Raw genomic sequence first — 12,644 nt, forward strand, 5'->3', positions numbered from 1 at the left:
TTTAGCATGGCTAAACCACTTAACCTGCACTTCTTTGGACTGTGGGAGGAAACCAGAGCACCTGGAGAAAATCCTTGCAGACACGGGAGAATGTGCAAACTCCACACAGTCAGTCGGGGCTGGAATCAAACTTGGGTCCCTAGCACTGTGAGGCAGCAGTGCCAATCAGTGCTCCTGATGCTGTTTCATGCTCCCTGTCCCCAGGTCTGGGAAGATCTGATTTAACCTGGTGGGGAGTGTTCTCCCATTAGCAACTCATGAGGGGTGATTCTATAATCAAATATGAACCTGGATAGTGAAGCTGTAGGCTGTTTCTTTAAATGTGCCTTCAACGTTTGGACTGGTCTTTTTGCCAGACCATTGGATGCTGGATGTTATGGAAATGTCCATACACGTCAAATTCCATTTAACTCTAGGAAATACTCACATTTCCTGCTGGTAAATGATGATACCTTATCTGTGACCAGCACTTCTGAAAGTCTGTGTATTGCAAAAGATGCATATAGTTTTACTATTGTCTTACCTGTGTTTGACAAATGAACTTTATGCATGCCCAGCCACATTGAGTGGGTGTCCACAATGACTAAGAACATTCAGCCCATGAAAGGACCTGGATAGTCAACGTGTAGCCAAGTCCAGGGTTTGCCTGGCCATTCAGATGAATGTGGGGGAGTAGTTGGCAATGAGTTTTGTGTTTGTTGGCACTCTGTGCAGTGCCCTACCAATGAGGCTATGACTGCATCCAATTCTGGCCAGATATAATTTCTCACCAACATCTTCATTTTGGACTCTTCTGGATAACTCTGGTGGAGTTCAGCCAGTAGCTGTGTTCAGGACAATCACTCTTGTTTCCCATAATAATATGCTGCCCTCTACTGTGATCTGGGCTCTCTTGGTCCAAAAATGTTTCGATTCTGGTTATGATGGTCTGTTAGCTTCCCCAACACCACCAGCTATTGCAGTTTTGCCAGGACTGGATCTTTCTGCATCCAAAGTCTGATATTGTCAGCTGTGACTGGAAGTGTGTCTGGATAATTTAAAACCACTATAGACTTTTTCAATGACGTACCACTAGTGGAGTATCTGCCAGTAGGAGGTGGCTCAATGCACCTGCACCTCCCAAATGGTGTTCCAACTCATACTTGCTATGAGGACCCCCTGCTGAATACAGCCTGAAGCTATGGATGGCACTGCCTTGTCCTCTTTAAGTAGTCCTAGCAGGGGTTTGTGGTCCATTATTATTGCAAATTTACACCCATAAAGGTATTGGTAGAATTTCCTGACTCCAAGTATGACAGCCAAATCTTCTTTCACTATCCGAGTGTATTTACACTCTGCATTGGCCAAAGTCCTGGATGCTTATGCTATTAGGCATTCCTCTCCATTTGTTCATCTATTAGCTAATACTACCCCAACACCATACAGGGAGGCATCACATGTCATTAACAGATCTTGTTTGGGATCATACTGTGTCAACACCTTACAGGAAGATAGCTATTTCTTCACTTCCCTGAAAGCTATGACTTGGCTACGACATTTTTTTGGAGCTGATTCAGAAGTGCCAGGATGGAGGCCAGGTTATGGGTGAGCTTTCCATAATTATTCACAGGCCAAGGAAAGATCTAGATTCTAGTATAGATGTGGGAGCGAGGGCACAGTTGATCACCCTCACTTCATCGCCCAGTGTGTGTAACCCTATCTTGTCAACTCAATAGCCCAAGTAGGTCACTTGGGGTCATTGGAGCACACATTTTTTCCTTCTAAGGTGCACGCCTGCCTGGGAGAAACATCTAAGGTCTATGTCCAAGTTCTCTAAGTGCTCCTTACCGGTCTCCCCTGTATTAGCATGTCATATTGATAAATAGCAATCTGGGGTAGACCTTGTAAAATGTTCGCCATCACCACTGAAAAATTACACAGGCTGATGATACCCCAAAATGGCAGTCTCATATATTGGTACAAACCCTTTTGGGTATTAATTGCAGCATACTTCTGGGTATTCTCAATTGCAAGTACACATGGCTCATGTCCCATATTCGTGAAAGACAGCCCCTTGCCACTTTTGCATTTAAATCCGCTCTGAGAAGGATTAGGTATTTATCCAGCTCATACTCCAGCTATTCTTTAGGTTGTTTTGACTGAATGAAAATAAATGATTCTGTCAGATTATAGCTTGATGAATCGACAGAAAAAATACTGAAAATTTTAAGTGGCTTAAGAATAAAATATTGAGTATGCATTGCCTTTTCATAAAGGATAAATGAATCCAAAATATATCTACTGTAATTGTTATATATCGCAGGTAAAACAGTACATATGCTTCAGTCAAAATTGGATTCTTTTATATCACTAGGCGTTCAAGTAATATCTCTATATAATAGGGATACTTTCAAAACCTGTTTCAAGTCAGCAGTTACGATTATAGTTCTGTGTGATGTCACTGGCATCTCAGTATGCCAGTACATATAATGGTAGGCAAACATAAAATGTTGCACCACTGACATAAAATGAAAAAGAACCAAAGAACAAATTAGGGGCTGGAATTTAATGCTAGAATCTCAATGATATTAATAGTCATTACTCCCATTGTTCATGATATCATCTAAACTTTGCACCTTGTAGCTTTCTCTCAGGTATTAGTAAACTGATTCGTAATATGTTCTCAGTAAATGGAAACATTACAAATTTGTTCCATAATCTTTAAGGCAATATGACCCTTTCTCAGTACAATTGGCTCTGCACAGAAGATGAATCATCTTGAGTCACTACATTTCTACTGTGGGTAAATAACAAACTTTTCTAACTTTTAAAACAAACATAAAATTAACCAAATTATGGCTAGCCTTTTAAAAATAGTAAAAGCAGGGTTGTTCCAATTCCAAGGTTTAAAGCACGAAACGTACAGAAATGAATTTAACCTTGGACAACAATTTGATTGCATTTCATGTATCTAAAATTAAGCAGCATGTGAATAAAAAGATAATTTACCAATACACAAATCATTTGACATATTTTGTGAAAAGACAGATGTACAGCTGTCATGATCTTGCTTTAAAGGAAACAGGTGCTATGAAGTTTTGATATATTTCTAAATGGATACGGATGTATATCACAAGTTTGTGTTTCGGCAAAGAGTTGCTAACTATTTCAGAAGAGACCATACAGTGAGTATTAATGAGGTTTTTGTGAGATACAAGCTATTCTTCAAATTCCGAGTTTCTTGTTTAATTTCTGGAGTTAGGCAAAAAGGAAAAGGTTAATAAGGGTATGGTAATATGCTTATTTTTATTCTGGAGATTAGTTCTACCTTTAACTTAGTTTATAAATATATGATGAATCATAACAAATTTGACAAAAACAAATTGAAGTGAAGTTTGAAGATAATGATCCAGAATATGCAACAGCAATAATGGTGAGGCTATTGGTGTTTGCCCTTATTATTGAGAAAACCAGACAGCAACTTTTCACATCTGCCTATTCAGGGAAATCTGGAAGCTGCTGACCAATAACTCTATCATCTACAGCGTATGCTGTTGTAATCTTTGCTGATGGAATCAGCATGAACTAATTCACTGTAGCCTATAAAGTGGCTGTGGTGCTTCCATGCTGCATATCTCTGATATTCTAGGTTTGACTTTTCTGCAACATTTGTCTTTGTTTTTGCCCTAATCAGTGACTTACCAATACATGCTGTATGATGCTGTGTGAATCCTGGAGGACACTTGCAAGTAAATCCACCTATCGTATTGACACAAAGGAACTGGCAATTGTGCTGCTTTGTAGCGCATTCATCCAGATCTAAAAGAAAGGAAGAAATATTTTAATCCATTATGGTGTTAAATTGGAAGACGAAGAATTTCAAAGAAACTTTCCATTTATTTTAACGTACAGATGGACAGGTGAGGTGGCAACCATTTGTCACCCACACTGCTGAGAAAATCACCATATGAATCAGCTCATTATGGATTGGCCAGCAAGCTTCAGTGAGTTTTTGGCAAACCAGGGGCCTTAACACTGCCTTCCTGGCTCATCAGAAGCTGTTGTTCATGATCCTAAAGACCAGTAATGGATGCCTACACCTCAAGGAACACTGGATGAGTATAACAGGGGGAGGATGGTCAGAGAGATTTATAAGGGCAGGATGTTTCTCAAGTTTGTGAGACATGATTTCCCACATACAAAGCCATGTTGACTATCCCTAATCAGTCCTTGCCTTTCCAAATACATGTACATCCTGTCCCTGAGGGTTCCCTCCAACAACTTGCCCACCACCGAGTCTCACTGGTCTACAATTCCCTGGCTTGTCCTTACCACCTTTCTTAAATAGTGGCACCACATTAGCCAACCTCCAGTCTTTCGGCACCTCACCTGTGACTCCATTTACCAAACTATCTCAAGCCCCCTTTATGCCCTCTAGACTTCCCTCTAGCGTATAATTCTACTGCCTTTATACTCTTCTAAGCATTCACTCGATCTATCTTGTCTATACCTGACATATGCTTCCTTCTTTTTCTTAACCAAACCCTCAACTTCTTTAGTCATCCAACATTCCCTACATATACCAGCCTTTCCTGTCATCCTAACAAGATAATACTGTCTCTGGACTCTCGCTATCTCATTTCTGAAGGCTTTCCATTTTCCAGCCATAGAGTAACAGAGATGTACAGCATGGAAACAGACTCTTCAGTCAAATCTGTCCATGCTGACCAGATATCCCAACCCAATATAGTCCCACCTGCCAGCACCCGGCCCATATCCCTCCAAATCTTTCCTATTCATATACCCATCCAAATGCCTTTTAAATGTTGCAATTGTACCAGCCTCCACTACATCCTCTGGCAGCTCATTCCATACACGTACCACCCTTTGTGTGAAAAAGTTGCTCCATAGGTCTCTGATATCTTTCCCCTTTCACCCTAAAACTATGCCCTCTAGTCTGGACTCCCCGACCCCAGGAAAAAGACTTTGCCTATTTCCCCTATTCATGCCCCTCATAATTTTGTAAACCTCTATACGGTCACCTCTCAGCCTCCTGCGAACATCTGCCCCCAATGAGCTTTTCAAAGTTCTTGCCTAATACCATCAAAATTGGCCTTTCTCCAATTTCAAACTTCAACTTTTAGATCTGGTCTATCCTTTTCCATCACTATCTAATAGAATTATGGTCGCTGGCCCCAAAATGCTCCCTCACTGACATCTCAGTCACCTGCCCAGCCTTATTTCCCAAGAGTGGGTCAAGCTTTGCACCTTCTCTGGAAGGTACATCTACATACTGAATCAGAAAATGTCCTTGTACACACTACGGCAGTCCCAGTCAATGTTTGGAAAGTTAAATTCCCCTACCATAACTACCCTATTATTCTTGCAGATAACTGAAATCTCCTTACAAATTTGCTTCTCAATTTCCCCTTGACTATTAGGGGGTCTACAATACAATCCCAACAAGGTGATCATCCCTTTCTTATTTCTCAGTTCCACCCATATAACTTCCCTGTATATATTTCTGGGAATATCCTCTCTCAGTACAGCTGTAATGCTATCCCTCATCAGAAATGCCACTCCCCCTCCTCTCTTGCCTCCCTTTTTGTCCTTCCTGTAGCATTTGTATCCTGGAACATTAAGCTGCCAATCCTGTCCATCCCTGACCACATTTCTGTAATTGCTATGATATCCCATTCCCATGTTCCTGGACATGCCATGAGTTCATCGACCTTCCCTGTTAGGCTTCTTACATTGAAATAAATGCAGTTTAATTTATCAGACCTACCTTGTTCTCTGCTTGGCCCTTGCCTGCCCTGACTGTTTGACTCGCATCTTTTCTCAACTGTACCAGTCTCAGATTGATCTCTTTTCTCACGATCTCCCTGGGTCTCACCCCACCACCTTACTAGTTTAAATCCTCCTGAGCAGATCCAGCAAATCTCCCTGCCAGTATATTAGTCCCTTTCCAATTCAGGTGCAATCTGTCCTTCTGTACAGGTGACATCTATCCCAGAAGAGATTCTAATGATCTAAAAATGTGAACCCTTCTCGCCTGCACCAGCTCCTCAGCCATGCATTCTTCTACTCTATCCTCCTATTCTTACCCTCACTAGCTCACAGCACCGGGAGTAATCCAGATATTACTACTCTCGAGGATCTCCATTTTAAATTCTTGCCTAACTCTCTATATTCTCCCTTCAGAATCTCATCCTTTTCCCTTCCTATGTAATTGGTTCCAATGTGTACAATGACCTCCTGCTGGTACCTCTCCCCTCGAGAACATTCTGCACCCTCTCTGAGACATCCTTGATCCTGGCACTCGGGAGGGAACACAGCATTCTGATTTTTCACTGCTGGCCGCAGAAACATCTGTCTGTGCTTCGGATGAGAAAGTCCCTAAACACAATCAATCAATCTATTGGAAACCGATGTAACACTCATTGCATTAGAGCCAGTCTTGATACCAGAAATGTGGCTGTTCATGCTACATTCCCCTGAGAATCTATCACCCCCTACATTTTCCAAAATAGCATACTTGTTTGAAATTGGGATAGCCACGAAGACTCCTGCACTACCTGCCTACCTCTCCTATCTTTCCTGGAGTTAACCCATTTATCTGACTGTATCTGCGACTTTTCTCCCTTCCTATTACTGTCTTCCATCACACCTGCCTTCTCTTGTAAATTCCTCATTGCCTCTAATTGTCGCTCCAAACGATCCATTCAATGTGATAAGATTCGCAACCAATGACATTTATTGCAGATATAATCCTCAGTAACACATAAACTCTCCCTAAACTCCCTCATCCGACAAGAAGAGTATATCACTCGACTAAGGGCCATTTTTGCTTCTTCCAATCTGCAGACCCAGAACATAGCACCATCTTATTCCTCTACAAAACAACACTCAAGGCTAACCTAATACTTATGGCTTATATTTTTAAGTTTAATCAAGAGAGATATCTCAATAACATTGTGTCTCGCTCTTTCTCCTGCACTGACCTGACCATGTGCTGTCTTTGTCTGTTCCTCTCTCTTTTAAAAGTGCCGTTGTTTTGACTTTTTTTTTCTCCAAAGTTCCAAAAAAGTACAACAGCATATAAAACTGTAATTCAAGTGAGGGAGAAAAGAAAAAAAAAATGCAGCAGTAACAGAGGACAGCATAGTTATGAGAATAGATGTTCTCTGCAGCATTGACAGAGTACCCAAGGCCTTGTTGCCAACCTGGTGCATAGGGTCAGCACATGTCATCTGACCTGGAGTGGGAGGGGAAGGATTCAGCTGTTGTGGTCCACACAGGAACCACTGATACAGCTAGGACTAGAAAAGTGGCTCCGCTGAGGGATTATGAGAATCTTAGACTAAATTAAAAAGTAGAACCACAAAGGTTCTAGATTAGATTACTTACAGTGTGGAAACAGGCCCTTCGGCCCAACAAGTCCACACCGACCCGCCGAAGCACACCCACCCATACCCATTCCCCTACCTTTACCCCTGCATCTAACACTACGGACAATTTAGCATGGCCAATTCACCTAACCTGCATATCTTTGGACTGTGGGAGGAAACCGGAGCACCCGGAGGAAACCCACGCAGACATGGGGAGAATGTGCAAACTTCACACAGTCAGTCGCCTGAGGCGGGAATTGAACCCGGGTCTCTGGCGCTGTGAGGCAGCAGTGCTAACCACTGTGCCACTGTGCCGCCCACAATAATGCCAAGATTACAACCTGAGCCACATGCAAATTAACATAGGGTCAATAAGATTAGAGAGTAAATGTGTGGTTCAAAGATTGGTGAGGAAGAGATGGGTTTTGCGCCATAGGGCATTGCCATCAGTACTGGGAAAGAGAGAGCTGTTCTGTTGGGATGGGACTCTTTCGGAACTGGTGTGTCTGCGTGAAGTTCCGTTCAGTGCTCCAATTTTCTCCCGTTAGGTGGATTGGCTATGCTAAATTGCCATGTAGTGTTCAGAGATGCTCAGGCTAGGTAGATTAGACATGCGGGGTTACAGGGATAGGACTGGGAGCTCAGTCTGGTTGGGATGCTGGTCAGAGGGTTGGTGCAGACATGATGGGCCAAATGGCCTCTTCCTGCACAGTAGGGATTCTATGATTCTACGAACTAAGATTACAGACAAATGTTTAAATTAATTAGTGGATAGGAGGGTTCAATTGGAACAAAGTTTCAAAAATGAAAAAGAAACAAGTGTGCACAGGCACAGGGTCTTGAAGGGGTGAATGATAAACAAAGTGTGACAGGGAAGGTTGGAAATATATGCAGACCAGTGCAGCAGAAATTAAACCAGTGACAGTAATAATGGTAAAAAGGCTCTGTACGTGACTGCACAAAGCATTTATTACAAGATAGGTGAGTTGACAGCACAAGAAGAAATACATGAACATGACTTGATAACTGTTACAGAGATGTGGTTACAAGATGACCAAGACTGGGAAGTGAATATTCAAGGTTACTTGACATTTCAGAAGAATAGGCAAGGAGGTGTGGTAGCTTTGTTAATAACACAAGGCATCAGTGCAATTGGAAATAAGGACATAGGTACAGTCAGTTTGGTTGGAAATAAGGAGTGATAAGGGAACGAGGTCCCTAAAGGCCCTCCGACCAGCATCCCAATCAGACTGTATCCACTGGGAGCAGATACAGCGGAGGAATACGGGATGGCATTTTTGCAAGAGGTAGGGTGGGAAGAGGTGTAATCCAGGTAGCTGTGGGAGTCGGTGGGTTTGTAAAAAATGTCAGTGTTAAGTCGGTCGTCATTGATGGAGATGGAGAGGTCCAGGAAGGGGAGGGAGGTGTCAGAGATGGTCCAGGTAAATTTAAGGTCAGGGTGGAATGTGTTGGTGAAGTTGATGAATTGCTCAACTTCCTTGCGGGAGCACGAGGTGGCGCCAATGCAGTCATCAATGTAGCGGAGGAAGAGGTGGGGAGTGATGCCGGTGTAATTACGGAAGATCCCCCACCCCTCCAACTGTAACAAGGACAGAACGCCCCTGGTGCTCACCTTCCACCCTACCAACCTTCACATAAACCAAATCATCCGCCGACATTTCCGCCACCTCAAAACAGACCCCACCACTAGGAATATATTTCCCTCCCCACCCCTTTCCGCCTTCCACAAAGACCGTTCCCTCTGTGACTACCTGGTCAGGTCCACGCCCCCTTACAACCCACCCTCCCATCCTGGCACCTTCCCCTGCCACCGCAGGAACTGTAAAACCTGCGCCCACACCTCCTCCCTCACCTCTATCCAAGGCCCTAAAGGAGCCTTCCACATCCATCAAAGTTTTACTTGCACATCCACTAATATCATTTATTGTATCCGTTGCTCCCGATGCGGTCTCCTCTACATTGGGGAGACTGGGCACCTCCTAGCAGAGCGATTTAGGGAACATCTCCGGGACACCCGCACCAATCAACCACACCGCCCTGTAACCCAACACATCAACTCCCCCTCGCACTCTGCCGAGGACATGGAGGTCCTGGGCCTCCTTCACCGCCGCTCCCTCACCACCAGACGCCTGGAGGAAGAACACCTCATCTTCCACCTTGGAACACTTCAACCCCAGGGCATCAATGTGGACTTCAACAGTTCCTCATTTCCCCTTCCCCCACCTCACCTTAGTTCCAAACTTCCAGCTCAGTAACTGTCTCCATGACTTGTCCGGACTTGTCCTACCTGCCTATCTCCTTTTCCACCTATCCACTCCACCCTCTCCTCCCTGACCTATCACCTTCATCCCCTCCCCCACTCACCCATTGTACTCTATGCTACTTTCTCCCCACCCTCCTCTAGCTTATCTCTCCACGCTTCAGGCTCGCTGCCTTTATTCCTGATGAAGGGCTTTTGCGCAAAACGTCGATTTCGAAGCTCCTTGGATGCTGCCTGAACTGCTGTGCTCTTCCAGCACCACTAATCCAGAATCTGGTTTCCAGCATCTGCAGTCATTGTTTTTACCAAGAGTGGACTTACTGCTGAGTAAGTGAGGTAAAATATTTGGGCAGTCTCTTTACCCAAAACACTACTTAGGTAGTGTCTCCCACCCATCCTCCTCCTCCAACCGGAATAAAAGGTTTTGTGTGCCGATTCAGTAAGGTTATTAGTTTTTTTACAAATGTCTCTTTGGGAATTTAGAACAGTGGGAATGGATGTTAGGGCAGTTGCATGCTCCTCCTGTTGAATGTGGGAGGTCAGGATCATCACGAGCATCCCCACTGACTTCATCTTGGGAAGTGCAGCCAACTCCAGCTCCTCAGAAACCGCATTAGGGAACTGGAGTCAGAGCTGGATGAACTTCGGATCATTTGGGAGGCAGACAGGGTAATAAAGAGGAGTTACAAGGTGGTTGTCTCACCTCAGGTACAGGACAAAAGCAGATGGGTGACAGTCAAGGGACGGAAAGGGAACAGTGGAGGGACTCCCTGTGGCCATTCGCCTCAATAATAAGTACACTGTTTTGGATACTGTTGGGGAGAATGACCTACCAGGGGAAGCCATAGTAGTCAAGTCTGTGGCTCAGAAGGGAAGGGGGGAAGAATAGAAAAGTGGTAGTGGTAGGAGACTCAATAGTTAGAGAGGAACGAACAGGAGACTCTGAGGTCGCGAACGGTACTCCTAGAAGGTATGTTGCCTCCCAGGTGCCAGGGTCCGGGATACCTCTGATCGAGTGTGCAGGATTCTGAAGGGGGAGGGGGAGCAGCTAGAAATCATGGTGCACATTGGAACCAATGACATAGCCAGGAAAAGGGATGAGGATTTAAAACGTGATTTCAGGGAATTAGATTGGAAGCTAAAAGGCAGCACAAGCAGAATAGTAATCACAGGATTACTACCAGTGCCACGTGCTAGTGAGGCGAGGAACAGAGAGCGAATGCACTTAACACATTGCCACAAGGCTGGTGCAGGAGAGAAGGCTTCAGATACATAGATCATTGGGGTACCTTCTGGGGAAGGTGGGACCTGTACGTAGATCCCTCAACGTTGCCATCGAAGCTGATAGGGTTGTTAAGAAGGCATATGGTGTTTTGGCTTTCATTAATGGGGGGTTCAGTTTAAGAGCCGTGAGGTTTTGCTGCAGCTCCACAATACGCTGGTTAGACTCCACTTGGAATATTGTGCCCAGTTCTGGTCGCCTCATTATCGGAAGGATGTTGATGGTTTAGAGAGGGTAAACAGGTGATTTACCAGGATGCCTGGATTGAGAGCAAGAGCTTTTCACACTGGAAAGAAGGAAGAGAGGTGACTTGATAGAGGTATACAAGGTAATGAGAGGCATAGATAGAGTAGATAGCCAGAGACTTTTCCCAGGGGCAGAAATAGCTGTCAGGAGGGGTCATAATTTTCAGGTGATTGGAGGAAGGGGAGATGTCAGAGGTAGTTTCTTTAAGCAGAGAGTGGTGGGTATGCGCAATGCATTGCTAGCAGTGGTAGTAGAGTCAGAGACTTTCAGGACATTTAAGTGACTGCTGAACAAGTACATGGACAGCAGTAAATTGAGGTGTGTGTAGGTTAGGTTGATTATAGATTAAGGTAAATGTTTGGCACAACATCGTAGGCCAAAGGACCTGTACCATTCTATGTTCTAAATCGGCTGGGAAAATAAACTAAGGGGTAAGTCTGTAGCTGAACAGTGGTGGACACTTAGCAGATACTTCATAGTGGTCAGCAAAAATTTATTCCAGTCAGAAAGGGCTCAATGAGAAGGACAAAGCATATTTGGTTAACAAAAATGGTCAAGGAGAGTACCCATTGAAAACTAAAGTATACAAAGTGATTAGAACTAATGGTAGGCCAGTTATTGGGAATATTTTTCAGAACCAGCAGTGGACGTTTAAAAGCTAACAAAGAGGGAAAAAACTGAATATGAAAGTAAATTGGTAAGAAATATAAAAACAAACAACAAGAGCTTCTATGTATATATAAACACAGTAGCCAAAGGAACAGCGGAACCCTTGGAGAATGCAACTGAGGAATTGATAACAGGGAACAGATAATTTAAACCAATATATTTAACCAGTCTTCATGGAGGGCAGTAGAAACATCCAAAAGATATCAGATAAGCAAGAAGCATGGGAGAAATGATTCTGTAACCATTTGTAACTTTTGTTCCTGTCACAAAGGACAAGTATTTGACAATGTAATGAGACTGAAAGCAGCTCGGATGTGATTGCCTGCGTTCATGACTTTTAAAGCAAGTGGCTGCATATATCGTGGATCAAAATAATTTAGAACTCACTTGATTCCAGCAGATTGGAAAACTGCTGATGTGACACCCCTGTTCAACAAGAGAGGGAGACAGAAAGGAGGAAATTTTTGGCCAGTTAGCCTATGACCTGCCATTGGGAAAATACTATAATCCATTATTAAGGAAGAAATAGCAGGATATTTAGAAAAGCTCAACTCAACTAGAGTCAACATGGTTTTGTGAAAGGGAAGCCATGTTTGACACACATGCTAGAGTTGATAAATGATTAACAAGCAGACATGTACTACACCTTTAAAAGAAAGTGAATGCTGTTTTGAACTGAAAGATTACAAGCACCTGTGTATCTGACAAGATGGCAGTCCCACAGTGTACTGGAAAATTGAAAACATGTAATATTTGGCTTTGAAAAGGATACCCTTGGTTGTTGTTTTGACAATTC

General features: G+C 43.5%; 1 protein-coding gene across 1 annotated transcript in view; it reads right to left on the reverse strand.

The window, feature by feature from the left end:
- Window positions 1-12,644, reverse strand: part of LOC140458518 (fibrillin-1-like) — a 574,711-nt gene that overhangs the window by 17,066 nt on the left and 545,001 nt on the right. Inside the window, exon 60 of the mRNA XM_072553247.1 lies at window positions 3,682-3,798. Within this exon, the coding sequence (XP_072409348.1) occupies window positions 3,682-3,798 (117 nt within the window). The remainder of the gene's footprint in view (window positions 1-3,681; window positions 3,799-12,644) is intronic.

This window comes from Chiloscyllium punctatum, chromosome 33 (assembly GCF_047496795.1).
Source record: "Chiloscyllium punctatum isolate Juve2018m chromosome 33, sChiPun1.3, whole genome shotgun sequence".
Classification (NCBI taxonomy): domain Eukaryota; kingdom Metazoa; phylum Chordata; class Chondrichthyes; order Orectolobiformes; family Hemiscylliidae; genus Chiloscyllium; species Chiloscyllium punctatum.